This window comes from Rissa tridactyla, chromosome 15 (genome assembly GCF_028500815.1).
Source record: "Rissa tridactyla isolate bRisTri1 chromosome 15, bRisTri1.patW.cur.20221130, whole genome shotgun sequence".
NCBI classification, from domain to species: domain Eukaryota; kingdom Metazoa; phylum Chordata; class Aves; order Charadriiformes; family Laridae; genus Rissa; species Rissa tridactyla.
Genome location: NC_071480.1, coordinates 7,771,843 through 7,789,645, shown reverse-complemented (window position 1 = coordinate 7,789,645; position 17,803 = coordinate 7,771,843). Strand labels below are relative to the sequence as shown.

Below are 17,803 nucleotides of genomic sequence, written 5' to 3'. Positions count from 1 at the left end.
GCCTCAGTTGTTCAGAGACTGTTGTATTAAATGAAATCCTCATCATTAATACACTGAAATGCAGCAGCTGATTCTTGCCAGATGTAGCCCAAGAGTTTACTGCCTTCCACAGCTGTCACAGCCCAAACGTACAGGTATCACAAATCAAAGCTTTAAGGCTGTTGACTATTACAACTTCCAAGGCAAAGCTACAACCAAGTCATGGAGAGGCTCAATAAATCAAATGGTGAACAGCGTGCTGTACAACAGCGCTGGCCGTGTCTTCTCCAGTCCTGAGATCAAACACGGGCTTAGGTCACAAGGACACCAGTTCCCTTCCACTCAGCTGGACTTGCCTGAAGAACAAAGCTACCAGTCTGAAGCTGTTTAAGCTGAAGCAGAGGCCTAGGCCAGTCGACAGCGCTGCGCATCCTGGCAAAGCTGCAAGGGCAGCGCAGGCAGCAAAACTCGCATCCTGGCAGCGCTGCACTATCGCTGCAACTCAGCCAGAGAACAAGGAATAAGAGAAGTTGTCATCTCCACACTGCCAAGCCTTTTACAGAATTAATTATGTTTCCCACCACACATCTTCATTTTGCTGTGAGCCTGATAGGGAAACACTAAAATTTAGCAATCTGCAGAAGCAGCTGACACTGGCACTCCATTACATCCTCTGTGATAGACTAAGTCCTGTCAGTTGTCCCCCCAGCCTGCTGGCCCACAGACAGCCATACTAAGTCAGGAATGAACTCTGGATCGTGTCATACTTTGCCGTCAGGTTGGTCTCAATTTAAACATTTTTGATCCTTGTGACAGTGAACGGGCTGAGCCCACTTACTGCTTTCAAAAAATTTCAGGCTAGTTTCTTGAACCAATTACATTCTGCAGGGCAATTCTTAGGTCAGTCAAAACAGCTTTTGGCTCTCTGGGACATGAATGTGATCAAGGCTGCCAAAGTGTGTGGAAAATTAAATTCCAGCTCCTGCTGCCAGGAAGTTACAGGAAAATACCACCACACAGAAACATGCGCTGAAAATAGGAGTGGCTGGGCCTGCAGCTGGGAGATGCTCTCTTCTCTCTGAGAGCTTCTATGAGCTGAGTTAGAGCTACCAAGCACAGACCTGCTAAAACCTCTGCAACCTCTCCTCCCGCCTTCATAGAGCTCTGGATCATAGCTATCCCAGGAGGAACCTGTGGGCCCAATGCAGGTTTTGCTCCAGCTGTTGCTGCAGCGCTCCAGTGACTCCAGTTGTCTTTTCACTGCCCCTGGGTTCTTGCAGTAATCACAGCACTTGTTACAAGGTGGGGTGACATCGCCGAAGTACTTCGCTATGGCAGCATGGCGACATCTAGGAAACAGAAGAGAAAACAATCCAGTAATTATTTTTATTGGCAAGAGCACCACCCTCCAAATACAAGGTGTCTTTTGATAAAGAAAGACTTGAGTCTTCTTTTTTTTTTTTTCCAGACAATGCCTATTCTAGCAGGAATCGCAGGGATCACGCCCTGGAGCAGAACTGGGGTTCTGTTTCTGGCACTCTGCTTAAAGTGTCTCTGCCTCCACTTCCCCTCATGTAAAACAAACAGTGGTGTCAATCTCTTGCTAAATGCTTTCAGATCTCTGAGATCTCCAAAAGGCACAGTGGATGAAATATGCGGGTATTAATTCTGCATCGTTGGCCAAACATGTTCCATGTCCAATCAGAATGGCTCAAGGATAAATACGTAAAGAGGTCCTGTTGATCCCTACACCTCAGAGCTCAGAGTATGTCTCTATATTTCACATTGGAGGGCTTCTAATGTTATTGTTTGTGGTTTGAAGGTGAAGAAATCTACCCTTGAAAAAACAGGAATGTAAATTAAGTCACAGAAATAGAGTCCAGACTGAGGTCACAAGAGAGCACTATTCAGATAATACAGCCTGGGTCTTGATCTGCTAACACATGCTTCAGATCAGCAGCCAAAGTTCGGGTAGTATCCTACATCCATGAAAACCAGTCCATTTGGTCATACAGTATTGCACAACCAGTTCTACCAGCCTTAGCAAACTAGCCATGTGAAGATGATTAGCTTCTTCCAGGAATCTTCAGAAGATTTCTGGCAGACTTCAGTGCTTTTGGGTATGTAAAAAAGAGTTTGGTGACAGAGTTCATTAGCGACACAGGCAGGAAGCAATTTCTCTTCTAGAACACTTCCTAACTTAAGCCAGTGAAGATACTGATTTCACTAGATAAAGAATCATCAGGGGGTTACTTTTTTTTCCTTTTTTATTTTTCTAAGAAAGCAGGCAGAATTTAGAGGAGCTTTTTAAAACTTGGGTTTCACAGCAGAGGTGGCTGCTTGTCTCTTAATCAAAATGCTGATACTAGATACACAGAAACAGTTCATAGGGTATTTGGAGATCAAATTCTGCAGCCACGCAGCAACAAGAGTTATTTTAGAGATAATTATTTTACTGCAAGAAAGAACAAAAGCAGAGATTTTTCTTCTCTACCAAGGAGTGCCCTAGTTGGCTTACCAACTTCATCTGCAAAAAACGGGTCACAGAGGGGAAAAGTAAGAGAGTGAGCGCTTCATTTATTCTTATTATAAATCCTTTAAGGTATGTCTGAACTTGCCAGAGATCTAACAAATGCAGTTTGCTTCTTAACTTGTGTGTGTGTCTGGGGGGAACATAACTGCATGTCTACCAACGCATCACGAACAAACCCTGCAAGGGTCTGCAGCAGCAGCTGCCTCGCTCGTTCCCACGGCCTGGGAGGATAATTCACCAAGGAGGAGAGCGAGTGAAGCAGCAAAGCAGCAGGTTACAGACTACTGCCGCCAGAGCAATGAGATGTGTGTGCTGAAGCGTGAAGGACCTGGCGCTGCACAGGTAAGGAGGGCTGCAACAGGGTGACGTTGCACAGTCTAGGGCACTGAAAGCCCAGAGAGGGTTACTACAAAGCTGGCTTTATATCCCCCTGCAGAGCCGCATTGACTCACGCTCATCTTGCACTCAAAGAGCTCCTTTCACATGGTGGGGAAGGGTGGGGGGACCGGGATAGGGAAAACACATTCGATCCCCTTGTCCTGCCTTTCCAAAAGAACTACTGGTGCTGCCTGTCCTGCCAGTGCAACGTGACTATAGAAATGTCAGCGAGCTGCAAGTCAGCTTTTTGTTTCCCCCAAAAGAAAACAGGCAGGCATTCTCATTAGTCCACGTCTCTTTCTCTCACACACACTGATCTGTATTAGAGTTAACCGAGGCATACAGTAATGGTCAAGCCCTCTCCCCACTTCTACAGCCTACTCACCAGGCTTATGCTGGGGAGGGACATCCACACACACCTCTCTCAATGCAAACAAGAGAGCTGCCCCAAGGGAGGGCTTTGCTGGAAGCAGAGATCAGCTCTGAAGTCACTGGAATTTAGAGAGGTTCTAGATTCTAACCCACCAGGCTTGTAAGGCCCAGCCCTTTCCGTCCAGCCTCCAGTAACTGCCTGGATCTTCCTACAGAATTACCCAAATTGGGGCCGCAGCCCCACTTTAGCCAGCGGTGCTCGTGAATTGGGTCGGAACGGAAATCCAGTTGCAGAACCAACATTGCAGTCCTATAATTAGAGTCAAAAGGCCAAAACCAGAGTTACCGATAGGGACGCTGGGGGGAACCATTGGATTAATGCTTCACTGAACACAAGAGGTCCTGAACCATAGTTGGTTATGCATTCACATGTGGTGGGAAAACTTCCCACGTCACATGAGCACCTGACTAATGCCCATGAGATGGAGAGCTGATTTACATAAGTTAATGGTAGTTCGTATTATTATACATGTACAAAAATTATTTCATCTTTTAAATATGCAACTGTATTATTTTCCTCCCCCACCCGTCAACAGGAGTATGTATAAGCTGACCACTGGTCTTTAAAATGTCTAAACAAAATCCTTATTTAATTTGAGACATACCACCTTAGTTTTACATCATGGGACAGGATGAAGAGCAAATAACAATCGTGTTTATTAAGATGTTTTTATCTGTGGCAATAAATTTCAGGAAACTGCTAAACTGACCACACCATGCCTCCTTTTGCTACTCCTTCCTTCTGTACACCAGGTAAAACAGAAGCCCTATTCGTGCAATTAATAGAAAAAGATGAACTGTCAACGAAGGAAAGTCACATATCCCAAGAGAAGCTCTGCCTCTCCCAAAATATACCAGAAAAAAGCATTCCGTCATATGAGCCAAGGAAGGGTACCCAGCCACATCAGAAGAGCTCACCAAAAAAACCCCAGCAAGTCTGGGAATAAAGGCAAGAAATTAAAGCATTAAAAAGACAAAAATCATGAGGACAAATTATCTACGTAGAGGCCAGTTGCTGAACAAAAGCCATTTAATGAGCTTTATCGAAGAGAAGAACAAATTAGGAGGTTGATGAGGAATGATAATTTTGCACCTGTCTGAAGGACTGTATCCTTTGTAGTATCAGCTGACCTTCAACAACCCTCAGACAAGAACACTGGGTGCCAGCTGTCCCCAGTATACAAGAAGCAAAACCCACAGCATCAAGAGAGCAAATTCCTTGGCCAAGGGCATGGAACAAATTCACCACCCCAGCACCAGCCCAGCTCCCCTGTCAGTGGCAGACCGGGCTGCACCATCCTTGCCATTTCTTGCTGTGCCCCTTCAAAGCTGAACACAAGAGAAAAACTCCTTTCCCCGGGGAGTCAGAAAGAAACTGGGCAGCAGAAAGAAAAGTTAATTGCTTTAACACACACCCAAACTATCGCAAGGAGAGAATCAATTCAAGTCCCACTCTAGAAAAAGCTGTAATTAAAAGGAAAAAAAGAAAAGACCTTGCTAGGAGGAGATGCACAGAGGAAGCGAGCAACAAGTGCTGGCACTTGAGTGCTTCGGGGAGTTTGCACCAGCGGCTGGCTCAGCTTGCGGTGGCTCCTCGCCGCCCGCCCTCCCTCTCTGGCACACATGTAACACGAAACTTCATATCTCCAGGACAACCAATAACAAAAAAAAGGCAGAGACAACAGCTGGCTGTCAGCAGCGGAGCAGAGAGGAGCCGAGCGAGGAGCGAGACACAAGCCAGGATGAGGGGAGAGATGACATGAGAGTTTAAGAAGACAGAAAGAAAAACAACAGGAGAAGAGTTTGCAGCGCGGCTGGGGTAAGGCTGAGCTATTGCTGGTGTTCGGTCAACCGTAGCACCTTAACATTCAGCTAGTTAGCAAGTAGCTGGAGCTTTTGCAGCTCTCTGTACGGTGAACTGCAGAATCAGGCATTGAGCAGAGCTTGCTAGCCTGAATTTGTTTGCAAGGGACACTCAGGAGCAAAGGTGGGAAAAGCTTTTAATAGGATTGCAGAGAGCTGCGCTGCAGCCGTACTGCTAACAAAAGGATCCAGCCTGCAGTCTTGCATTGCTTCGGCAGTCAGAGCAGGAGTAACTTACTTCTTTGCTGATTAGAAAGGCTGCCTGCTCATTTTTCTGTTGCTGTTACAGAATGTGACCTTAGCTGATAAGCAGGTCTAGCACAGGGCATTCTCCACAGTGATGACTTGATGTATTAATACTTAGTGTGGACAAGAGCTGGTCTGCTCCTCTGTATGAGTAGCGTATGTGCCATTAGCGAGTAGCTGCCAGCACAGGCAAGCGCGTGTGAAACCGAGTGGGTACCAGCCACAGCATTTCTCCAGAGCTCCTCGCAGCTGGAGCTAAGTTTTATCCCCCAAATCCTGAAGCAAACAGAGAGCTTGAAAACAAACCCTGGTTGGGGAACTAGCATACTGTGCAAGTTAAGCATCTGTGACCAATAGAAATAAATTGAAAGATTTTACACAGCTTCTAACAAGAGCATTTTTAAAAATCAGCTAGTGCGTCAGGCACAGATGCTGGTTTCAAAACAGCATGAGAAACCACTGCTCTGAGAGAACACATACGTACACATACATGGTCTATGGTTTACAGTAACAAGACCGTTAGGTCTGAATGCAGTAAGAAGGGAAGGAAGAAAAAAGGGATCCCCCAAATACATGAAATTACCCACTGTAAGCCTTGGGTTTATATAGGGAGATGCCCCACAACCTGTACTCCCATCTCTGTTTGCTGCTGGGTGTGGGAAGGGGGCTGGCAAGGAGACTGACCATGTAAGCCCCCGTTCTCTGCCATCGGAAGCTGATTACTGTTTGGAAGCTCTTGCACTGAGCTGGGACCCCCTGCATCTCCCAGGAGGTGCAGGGGCAGTCAGCTGTTTACAAACAGGTAAGGAGTGAGGCAGAAAGCCAGTCTCACAGAAAGATGTCTTCCCGATCTTACACATGCCTGTAGGGAGGAATGTTAAGGATCAGGTATTTCCACTTCTCTCCATTCCCATTAATGTGGAAGGGAGGGCAGGTCTGTCTAACTTACTGTTGTACAAACACCGAATTGGAACTGCCTGTGCGAGAATATGTAGTAGTTAAGACCCACACGCCTCCAGTCTAACCCTAGGTTCAAAGGGGACGGAGGGAAGTTTCCACCCTGCTAATGAAGGGTCTTCTGTAGGTTGTTTGTTGCTGTTAAGATGGTTTCTCAAATAAAGTAGGGGAAAAACAAAGTTTAGGACAAAAAAAAAAAAAAAAAAGGGGGTGGAGGGAGGAGCAAAGGCTGAAGGGCAGAGGAGGCAGGGAAGGAGAGAAACACGCCAAGTTTTCCTCACCAAAAGAAAATCTTAACGGGTTTGGCTGGGGGCTTGTCCAGCCGCAGCCGTGTTGTACATATGCGGGGGGGGGTGGGGTGGGGTGGGGGTGGGGGGCGGGGAATAAGCAATATGAAACACATGTCTGGATAAAAGAAGCAGGACATGGCTTGTGTTACAGCTGTCATAGTGCACGGGCCTCTTAGCCTGACTGCAATGCAAAAGTGGTTATGGGAGTGGAAGTACAAAATAAACCAAGTTTGATAGAGCAGATCCTTTCTGTAACACAAGCCCTTGAGCCACCCAGCCTGCCGTCGGCCAGTGAGCAGATAGCAGAGACCCTAAGAGACCGCAAGAGAGCTGAGCGAGGAGAGCGGCACCCGCGGCTTGCCTCCATGCAGGCTCTCGCCACTACAGCAACCACAGCTGATACAGTTCAAAACGGCTTCTTCTGAGGAGGCAAGCAGCTGTGGTAGCCTTCAGTTTTGAGTTCCTACAGCCAAGTGACATCTTTTCTAGGAACAGACCGGCATATTTCAGAAAACTCAAAAATGCGTGTCATTTCTAAGATCCGTAGGTCTAAGACCAGTCAAGGACAGGACACAAAGGTGGCTGAAAGAAGATGGTGTTTCCAGCACTCTCAGGGGGCTCCACCTGCCTTACCTCAAACACCAAACTTCTGACAGATCCCAGTATGTTTGTGAAGTAACTATTTACAGGGCTTTCACAGGCACACACCTACCTCTCTGTCAGCTTCCTGGGAAATGGTTATTTTGCTAATATTAGAATAGACTTTCAGGCTAGATTCAAGCATCAGCAACCCTAAAAAAAGTTCTCTTGTAGAAGAGCTACAGGTTTATTTTTAAAATTGACCTTTTCCTTTCACTGGATGGCTCTGTGCATTGGTTTCCCTACTTCTTAAAAATGGGACTAGTAGGGAGGAATTATCTTATGGGGTTTTGTGGACTTGTTTGTGGGATGGACTGGAGAAAACCAGTGTGTTCTGTAGAGGTGTAGAGACTCAGCTCAGTGCCCCAATGGGTACCTCAGCTTCTCAAACTGCTATTGCAGGGAATTCAGTGCCTTTTTATATTAATCTAATATTAGGTTGTAGCAGAGGGAAGGAACATTTACGGTGCTGCCTCAAACCCAATCTCCAAATAGCGGGTGGTGGAGATGACAGGGTATTCCAGCCAAATGGCTACCCAGTCAGGGCAGCTTTATGATATGAAGGAATGTGTGGCCGCCTTTTCCAGACCAGCTGACAAAGTCAAAGCTTTTCTCCCATGACATTGAGCTGCAATTTACCAGTTTGGGTGTGTGCCGTTAAAAAGCTGAATTCTCTTGATACTGGAAACTATTTTCATCTGCTTGGGAATGAATTATAGGTCTGTCTGGCTCCGTTGACTCCTGTTTTAGAAAAAAAGGGCTTGTTTGTTGAACTATAGTTAACATTCACATGGCTGGTTAACTACACTCATGGCAGCAAACATTGCATTAACAATGATGAGGGAAAACTATGCACTGATAATAGGACTACATTTCTATAGCCCTTTTCATTTCAAAAGTACATTACAAATGTAGAACAATAAACAATCGTACAAGAATTATTACATGTTCTGCCAAAATGCAGCTAAAATGTAACAACACCTAGCAGCCCAGCACTGCTTGAGGACAGGAAGCGTTGTAGACCTTATCCGTACCAAATCAGAAGCACGTTTCAGGAACCAAGAACAAAGCTGGTAGGCTGAGAAACTGCCCAAGCCTTCAAGTTCTTACGAAAGTGGCCAAATACAGTCAGAGTTTATTTTAAAGTTTTAGACCAGAATAAAAAAAGCATCCCCTCCCCTTCGGCTGCTCAGCACTCTCCATCTGTGAGCCTGGGATTACCTTCTAAGATTTCCCACCAAATAAGCTACCTCAGTCCATACAGGCTTCCCACCCTGTATTGGTCCACCTTCAACCAACTTTCTTGGCTTGTCTGAGTAAGAACAACACAAAGCATTTGCTTCTCCACAGCCACAGTCTTGGGAAAAAGACAACATTGCAATGAGAACGTTGTCCTGGCATTCCACTTGCTTGGGCACATCAGGGAGGTCCTACTTTGTAAGGTCTGTGGAGCACTGCAGATAAGAGCAATGGGCACAGCGGAGGATCTCGAACTCACCTTCACTGGACTCGCTGCATTAGGACTAGAGGCATTGGCATCTTCAGGGCACCACCAACAGATTCCCCCCTCCAAAGCTTTGTCTCCATTTTTAGATTACTGTAGCAACAAACCCAAACAAGCAGATTCTCAGAGGGAGCACAGTAAAACCAATGGATCGGGAGGTCATGTCAAGAGACATAAACCCCATAGTAAGGAGCACCCAAGAGCAGAAGCCATGCTTTCATCTACTTTCATCCTCAACAGTCTCAGTGCCTGAAGTGTAACAAGCAGTTAGCAAGCAAAGGCCATTTCATTTTGTAACTGCAGCAAAACCAGGGACTCGCTGTCTTTCTATGTAAAGATTTCAGAGCATTTTAGAGAGCTGGATACACAACAATTAGCAAACAAACCTCTGATGGTGATTACATGTTCTGCCACTTTGCAGAGATGAAGTCACCCAACAGAGGGATGGGATGACTTATCCGAAGTCACACAACCAGGAAGCATCACTGGCAGGCCAAGAAGACTGCCTGCATTTACTAACTTCCAGTCCTGGGGCTAAACCACAAACTCAAATCCACGTTCTTTGCACTGAAATAGGCTGCTCAAATGCCAGCAGGGTTATGACTAAACAAGTGTCTCACCCCTCAGCAGTAAAGTTAAGATCACCAACTCCCTACAGATCAACTTCTGACGCACCTGCATAGACACACAGATAGGGCACAGCTTTCCAAAGCAAACATGGACCAAAAAAATATGATACATTTACATAAATTCCAAAATACTTACAGCAACTTGACTAGCTTAAGGCAGACAGAGGGATCCGGGATCCCACCTTCCATAGTCATCCCAAAGCTCGTTTTCTTGCTTGAAGACTAGAAGCTACCACACACAGCCAGTTCACAGTACAAAGAAACCCTGACCACGGCTCTTCTCTTCAATGTCTAGATTGAGGCCTTTTAATGGCTTTATTCTCAAAAGGGCTGAGCAGCCAGCTTCTTTGAGTGCTTCGGCATGGCAGAAGTCCATTAAAACAGTTCAGAAAGATTATCTCAGTGCTATTATGGCAATTTTCACAGCTTTATTCAGTGGGTACAGCAAGATGAATCTGCATTAAAAACAAGTATTAGCACTTTCTGGGAATCTACCTCTACAGAAGCCCTAAATGTAGGACATGCTTTGGTTTTAAAGGACCATCGAATCCTTGCAGCTGAGCAGCACACCTGCAGACCTCCAGCATCCCCCTGCATTATTGCTGTGCTCTCACTTTTCAACAAGGATAACAATTCCTGGCATGTGGCAGATTCGCCCTTTTTTTCTCAAAAACAAACCAACCCAAATTAAAAGATTTGTTTTATTCCCTCCCCTGCCAGGCCTTGTAACACAGAGGAGGGCAGAAAGATTCGATGATCTAGTCCCACTGGCAACACTGGATAGATTAGTTATCTTTTAAAGAACAGCCAGAAGAGGAAACAGCTGAAACCACGAATTTCAGGCTGCCACCCCAGCAGGAACTTCCAAACTGCCTGTCACAAGATATCAGCATTGTGTTCACTTTCCTTTCTATGTGAGTTTCTCATCTTGCCTCTCTTCACTTCATATGATGTCTAGCTATAGCTATGGAGCAAAAGTTCATGACAATAGTCCGACACCACACTACGGAGGCTCCACTGCTCTGCAGTCATTCATCATTTCTTCCGTAACGGGTTCCACCAGCTTTGCTGCCCTCACAGCCGTGCCTCCTCTGCTCTGGAGGCTTCCTATCCTCGGTATATGTGGTTTTTAGGAAGGACAACGACCAAGGAAGAATTGAGAAAAACACAAGCAGAGAATTACATTTGCTCCAAACCGCACAGAATCTGTGGGTACGAACTTGGATGCCTGTTCTAGGCTCTGGAACAGCACTCCAGTCTTAGAAAGTAAACTGTCAGGTAAGACCTACAACCGTAAGTTTTAAATCTCTCAAGACTTGCCCATTTGAATAATAATCATTACAGTTACTGCTTCAACCAAAAATCCTGCACCACCTGTCCTTTAGTACTGTTGGTGACTGGGAGCTTACTTGAACACAGTATGATTAAAAAAAAATATTCATATAGCTCCACTTTGAAATTTGTACGTAATGTCATCACTGTTGTGTTGTACACGAGGAAGACAAGGCAGATGCATAAGACAACTTGTTTAAGTCACACAGCACTAGCCTTACCTGTATGATAATCTCTAGGGTAAGATCTTGGTTCTGCTGAAATCAATTGAAAAAAGATCACAATCAAAACTAGTCCTGACCAAAGACATTACATCACAAGTAGAATGGAAGATACAAAAGTCCATGAATATAACTAGCTTTCTTGGGGGAGTTTTACTTTTTTTTTTTTTTTTTTAAAAGAAGTGATTTATTCTTCACTCTTTTGCTATGCTCCACAAGCAGAAATCCCAAAGCGGCGAGGGCCCTTAGAACCAATGTGCAGTCAGCAGTGCAGTCGAGGAGAAAACCTTTTGCTTCCTCACGGGTAGGTTGGAGACTGCACCACCAACATCAGACTTTGTCCCTGAAGAAGTTCAAACCAAGGTAAACAAGCAACATTCCTTGCAAGTTTTAGAATAAAAACTCCTTCACTTAGCTCCAGATCAGGTACCATGGGGCGGAGGAATGTCCGTTACTGAAACGACAAATTCTTATCATTTTAGGCTAGGCACTTTGCTAATCCACTTAGAGTTCTACAATCCTAATCAGTAATTTTACACCATATACCCAAACTTCAGAAGCCTGGCTCTTATAATTGCTGCTTCTGGTGCAGCCCAAAGCATGGCACGAAAGGTTACAGCAGATTCCTTACTAGGAGAGTTTCTGGGCAGGCAGAAACACCTCCAAAGTTAACAAACATTTTCAGAATGTTAGAGCCAGAAATACTCTTTTTGTATTAAAAAAAAAAAAAAAGTTTTTCGTCTAGAGCCAAGAGAAGAAGACACAAATCACTTCACCTCTGCCTGCACCGCCATCTCTTGGAATGGAAACAAAACTGGAAACCTGCTGACACAGAATCCCGCAGTACTGTGCAAAGGACAAAGCAGCCATTTCTGGAGCAGCTCGCTTGGGGTATGGCAATCATCTGGAAAGAACTATTTAACCCTAGTCTCAAAAGTGACCTTTTCAGGTCAAAAGGCCACAGCTATCCCTCCCTGCTAAGCTGCACAGAGATCTTTCTGTAGATGTAGGCTTTCCATCCACCCCCATCCCTAAGAAACCAGCTGGTTCTGATTTTTATTCCTTAGCTTGGATTTAAAAGAACAAAGAAAACCCTTTTTGAATTGCATAAACATACAAAATGTAATTTAACTTGGCACTGTAGTATTTAAGCCCAGCATGCAAAGAAACATCCAAGGTCTCTCTGTCCTCAGTGTGTTTAGAAAAACTGAACTCCAAGCATCCATTTGTTTGAGTAACCAAACCAGATGTGCAGTAATGAACTAGCTGGCTTGTTCTGGAAGCCCTGTCTTTGTCATTTGGCTTTGCGTTATCACCAAGAGTAGGATATTAAATTGCAAGGTTCAAGTCCCATAAAAGTGTGTTGACTATTAGAACACACGCGAGCTAGTACATTCTGATATAATAATGACATAAGCATTAGAATCCATCCAAGCGTTGACCTGTCCAAACACTTGTGTTTGTTAGGTGAAACTGTGGATCTCTCAACAATATCCTGTTCCAGTTACTGACTGAAGTAAATTTGAACTTCCATAGCTCTCATGCCAGTTTGTTTGTTGCAATACCTTCCAAAATTTTGCTCAGAGGGCAAAAGAACAGCAAATATTCGTGGCAAAACTGAGGCATCTAACTTTGACTAGGCTAATATTTTTAGTAATAATAGTTCCTGATGATCATTCTTTCTGAGAATGAAGAAAGTGTAAGATTACTAAGCAGGGCAGGAGGGATTAGCTCCACAAGGGAGGTGTCTCCCCGACAGATCCAGGGGCTTTTCCTTTGCTCATCACCAGCAGTGATGGGTGGACATCCACTGTTCAATTCATATATTGCTCCATTAGAACAAACTGTGGCTTAAAAGAAAAAACCACCTACATTTACCTTACCATGTAAAACATGCAGTCATCTGTAAGAACTTGCAAAGCATCCAGCTGTCCCCACTGAACACAGACTTTAGCTCTTAATATCACCATTCAGTAAAACTGGTTGATAAAACATTATTAATGGTATTGTAGTGAGGTGTTGAAATAAGTGCCTTGGTTTTTGAAGGGGCTTTCTGTCGCTGAAAGTGCAAGAAATCTTCAAGGGGGTCTACTTTGTGTTACTCGGTAAAAGACCACTGAAAACTACTAGAGTTCAGCATTTGGAATTCAAGTCAAGTTAGAATTGCATTTCTTTCTGGAAGGACAAGTTAGCACAACTGGAAAAAAAAATAATTGACTTTCATTGGGTGAAAGCCAAGGCAGGCACTGTCCAGTTCTAACTCTACGCCTGCTGAAGTAAGTGTCCTTTTAGAAGAAACACCGTTTCGCCTTTGCTGAACAATGCAGCTGTCAAAAGCACCCTCAAAGCCAGATTTTGAAATTAAAATAGTGCCAAAACACGTAGACAATTAATAGTCCTCCACCTTAGCTACTGGGAACAAGGACTGAGACCAGATAAACTTGTTTTCCTTGTGATCACCAGCTCTATAAGAAGGCTGGCAGCTTCCTAGCATTAGTCAGTGAAAAGGTGTATTCTCTGTTTGGTTCTTCTACAGCATAAAGCCTGGAGAGGTTGAGCCAGAATGTCTTCTGAAGGCTTTCTGAAGGAAATGCAAACCATCGGTGAGAAGTTTCTCCTTAAGCTCCAGAAACTGCCCAAGGCTGACCCGGTGGAGATTGTGTCCTTTTGTGTGGTTCTCCTGTTTATCGGTGAGTTTATTGGCGGAGGCAAAGGGGTGTCAGAATGTCTCTTCTCTTCTACAAGGGCAGCTTGCTCCACAATCTTTGTTGGTGGGTTGGTGGTGTTGGCAGTTGTTTTCTGGGCTGTGCTCTGAGGCCCAGTTTAATTTCTAGGTAATTTTTTAATGCACAGTGTGTATCTCTACATGCAATGCAGACCACGATGGGCAACAACATAGCTTTCCCCAAAGCTCTTATATTTAAGCATTAGCTTAAACAGCAGCATATTAACCAACCCAGAGCCGCTGCAATGTTTTGATGCACAGGAGATTTGTTTACCACAAATGGTATTAGGGCATCTCATTGACACAGAAGACACTTAAAAGTCTGAGACTCTGAGTGTCATTCCTGTGCTTAGTTCAGTAGAAGCCAGTATGCTTCAGATGAGCCTATTTATTCTCCTCTGGTAATGGCAAGATCCCTCCTGCTGCTCTGTGTGGGGATGGCATGGAAGGAATAACAAAGAGCTGCTTGATCAAGGGGATGAAGTTTGTTTAGACAATGCGAAAACAAGCAGGAAGGAAGGCAGGCCCTCCCCCTCAAAGCCGTACAATTTGCTCCCAGCCAAAAGGAAGGGTGTGTATCCAGCCTGGACACTCCTCCCTGGGCTGGAATTCAGAGAGACACACCTGCTGCTTTATTTTTTTCATACCTACAGCTGGTTCCCCACAGGTCTGGTAACTTGGCAGCTCGGCTCCAGACTTTTAAGGAACACATGCACACACACGTGCACGTTCACGCACTCTTACGTGTTCTGCAGGATTAAACATGTCATCCTTTTCTGTTCCAGATAAACTAACATATCTCTCTCCCAACACCAACCATTACGCCTAGAGTAGAATAACAGTACATTAGCCCACTGCTTTCTGAAACAAAACCCTACATTTGAAATATCTATGTTTTCAAGCTAAATACGGAAGAAAGAGTAAAGCCAACCCAGTCACAAGTATCTGTCCTCACTAAAGGGTACACTGCACACGGTCTTCAGAAATGGAACTGGCAGTTTGACTAATCAAATCATCTCGAGTTGCTTCTGACCCAACTATGGGGAGAGTTAGATCTCCATCCTTTCCAGGCACACAGCTCTACTTAGTTACTGCATGTCATCTCCAAAACAACAGCCCATTAGGCAGGTAAAGATATACCCCCGTATGGTTGGGTATGTACCTCTTAACATCATGAAATATCTGGTAATGATTGTCTAGATTAAATGGATAACTAATACAAGGGAGCAGGAACTTAGGAGGAGGGAGGTGGGGATATAGGGGAAAAAGAATAAATAAAATATTGGCAAGAAACCAGGCTTTGTTCATTGTGCTGCTCACCAAACAACTTGGAGGAGACATAGAGTAACTCTGCAGTAATTGCATCTACGTCATGAAGCAATATCCTGTGCTTCTCTTTCCCAGCTACTGTTCTGCTGCTCATGATCATTGCCTGCAGTTGCTGCTGCTATAGCTGCTGTAGCTGCGATGGACGTCCTGACAACAGACGTAGGAAGATCCAAGTCCGCCCAGCTGCCCATTCATGAAGTGCAACGAGGTTACACAACCTACTACAAAGGACATGCATGGACATCATGATTCAGTCCTATGGGAATGACTTTCTACACTAGGTCACTGAAAATGGCAATAACAATATTAATTAATATGACTCAGAGGACCAGAAATCACAGCATGGAATTCCTTCTTTCTGTGACAGCCACTAGTGGGCTCTGTGGTGTGACCAGAACGGTAGCGCTACTTTACCATCACTGCCTCCCTCTTCTAGGGTGGGGTGGGGGGGCATGGACATATGCTGCTGAGAAAACAGACATGCTTTCCCAGTGACATCCCGGCAGCTGGGCCAGCCAAGGATTCCCGTTGGGAGCATGGAGCCGCAGACCAAAGCGGAGAACACTTACACTGCCGCATGCTAGGCAGCGCCTGTTCTCTTCACAAGTGGCTAATCCAGAAGGATGGTGCTGGGCGCTAGCAAAACCCACTGACATCACTGGGAGGTTCACATGCTCAGTACATCTTGGATCAAGCCCAAACCTGCTCTCTCAAAAGCCACTGCAACAGACACGTTTAGCTGGGATGTCTACGGAAAACAACAAATTGCGGACCTTCTGATCCAGAGGCGCCAGCTGAGGCTCTGAGTACAGCTGGTAACAAATGCTCCCTCCTGTATTTCATCAGTGTTACAATGATGTGAAATTGCCAAAGAGAAAAATCAGATCATGTGCAATACCCTTTGTAAACAGAAGGATGAAGGCAAAAGGGAAAAACTCACCAATGCTACAGCTTAATTTGACCATTCTGCTGCTAAACGTGCTCCCTCCCCACTCCCCGTGTGGTTCTGCTCTTCTGCTTATTGCAGGTGAATGGTACTTACAGAGTACGGGAGTCACAGGAGATGAACAAATCCCTATCCTTACTTGAGGGACCTATCTGCCTGACTCCCTGCACCGTGTGCAGTTTGTTTTACTGGACATAAACATTATGCCTGAGGTATGTTTATTAGCATACACAAAGGCATTTCAGAGGAGTGACATACAGTATGGTAACTGTCACTTCAGGGTATACATGCAGCAGCTGACAGTGGGCATTGTGACAAAGCAGAGCCAAGAATGGGCTGTATGGCTGAAGTTAACAAGTGCAAATAAATCCCTTTTCCATGCTGCAGCCACTGTGTATGTTTGGTTTTCACTTCAGTGAACTTCAGAAAGGGATTTATGTAAGTACAAGGCTATGGCGCGGGCCACGACTTTCATAACTGAGACAGCCAAACAAAAGACATCATACTGCACCTAACTCTAACCCACGGGACTTTCAGCCCCACATGTGAAACCAGCCACCTTTATGAGAAGGTATAAAAAGTTACACGCATACAGATAAGTCATCATCTACCCCTGCATTCCAACTGCTAAGTGTAGAGGAGTCAAAGGGATTACACATGCCATTACACCAGAGCCAACATCTAGCTAGAGAGAAAAGAATCAAGTTTATAACAGTGGGCTTTTCAATATTCTTCACACTTCAGAAGCGACAAAAAATGGAAGCTTTGTAAAGAAACGTCTCTTCTTTGATGCCAGCGCCCAAATTAGTAAAAAGCACATTACATCAGTAGCTTCTCATGTATTTAATGCACTTGAATTTTTGCAAAGAAACTAGATTTAGATATTTTGCATTTTTGTACTGCTGCATATTGGAATATATCTGCAGCCATAGAGAATATATAACACAGAAAATAACAGTCTAAAATTTAAGAAAAAAAATAATCCTCAAACCAGCAATGTTAATTTTAAATTAATAAAAAGAAAAACTTGCCAGCAGAAAATGAGGATTTTCCTTAGAAAGTAAAATTTGAGCTCCGACTTGACAACTGCCAACAGAAGACTGCACTCGTATAAGCTGCTGCATGCGCAGTTACACTAACAAAACGCTGGCCTTTATTACACTGTCCCAAAGCTTTCACTCCCAACCAATGTGTCAGGGTAGGATAAGCTCAAGCGTGGCATCAATTTGCTCTAATCAACATTCAGAGATGCATCACACTACCTCTGTCAGGTATGTCTTTGCTCACTTCCCTTACAAACAGGTGGCAATCAAGGTGACATAGGAAGTCTCAGAACCTCTTTTGCAGGAGACAGACTCAACAGACATTTCTGTATCTAAGTCACAAGACCCGTGAAAAGAACAGAGCTTACTTTCTTCCCCAGCTTGTGCCAGACAGTGCCAGCTACAGGAATTAACAGAATCCCATTGAGAAATGTTTCAGCAGCATGGAACCAGTCTGTGCTAACAGTCAGGAGGAAGCTCAGCAGGCTGGAAACATACCAACGACTGACAGGTCGCTGTCACTTGGACCCAGCTGCCAGGCCTTATCTCAACAGGAAAAGCTACAAATACATGTTTCCCAGTGGTGTTACAAGTTAAACCACTGACAGATACCAGGCAGGGGGACAAGAGAAATGGCTCCTGTCTTATCTCTGCCACTCTAAGTTCCTGAATTAGAAACAGAGAATAAACACAGAACTGAAAAAAAAAAAAAAAAAAAAAAAAAAAAGAGGAGAGAAAATTAAGCAATTCTCTAAAG

The 17,803-nt window shown here is 44.6% G+C and overlaps 2 protein-coding genes across 14 annotated transcripts in view; one reads left to right on the top strand and one right to left on the bottom strand.

Annotated features, from left to right (window-relative positions):
- Positions 1-17,803, bottom strand: part of RECQL5 (RecQ like helicase 5) — a 39,894-nt gene that overhangs the window by 8,322 nt on the left and 13,769 nt on the right. For 6 of the 7 annotated variants that reach the window (XR_008469380.1, XR_008469381.1, XM_054221372.1 and 3 more), the window contains one exon: positions 1,101-1,328. Coding sequence is in view for 5 of the 7 variants with exons in the window: in XM_054221372.1 (XP_054077347.1) it covers positions 1,101-1,328 (228 nt within the window). In the remaining 2 variants the exon portion in view is untranslated. Of the gene's footprint in view, positions 1-1,100; positions 1,329-9,823; positions 9,906-11,003; positions 11,037-17,803 lie in introns of those variants that run through there. The other variant, XM_054221376.1, reaches the window with a different exon arrangement.
- SMIM5 (small integral membrane protein 5) lies at positions 4,862-16,634 on the top strand. Of its 7 annotated transcripts, none has more exons than XM_054221385.1 (4): positions 4,862-5,141; positions 11,749-11,894; positions 13,540-13,693; positions 15,133-16,634. In XM_054221385.1, exons 3-4 carry the CDS (start codon positions 13,567-13,569, stop codon positions 15,252-15,254), a joined length of 249 nt encoding a protein of 82 aa, XP_054077360.1. In that variant the 5' UTR covers positions 4,862-5,141; positions 11,749-11,894; positions 13,540-13,566; the 3' UTR covers positions 15,255-16,634. The 7 variants fall into 7 exon arrangements, 5 of the variants coding, with proteins under 5 accessions (XP_054077360.1, XP_054077361.1, XP_054077357.1 ...); XM_054221386.1 differs by having other exon boundaries at positions 11,737-11,894; XM_054221382.1 differs by having other exon boundaries at positions 10,584-11,894.

What these genes read in the sequence shown, in the direction of transcription:
- SMIM5 (XM_054221385.1), top strand. Translation starts at nt 13,567, where the DNA reads ATGTCTTCTGAAGGCTTTCTGAAGGAAATGCAAACCATCGGTGAGAAG. An exon ending in TGTGGTTCTCCTGTTTATCG is followed by an intron (nt 13,694 to 15,132) that starts GTGAGTTTATTG and finishes TCTCTTTCCCAG; the next exon opens with CTACTGTTCTGCTGCTCATG.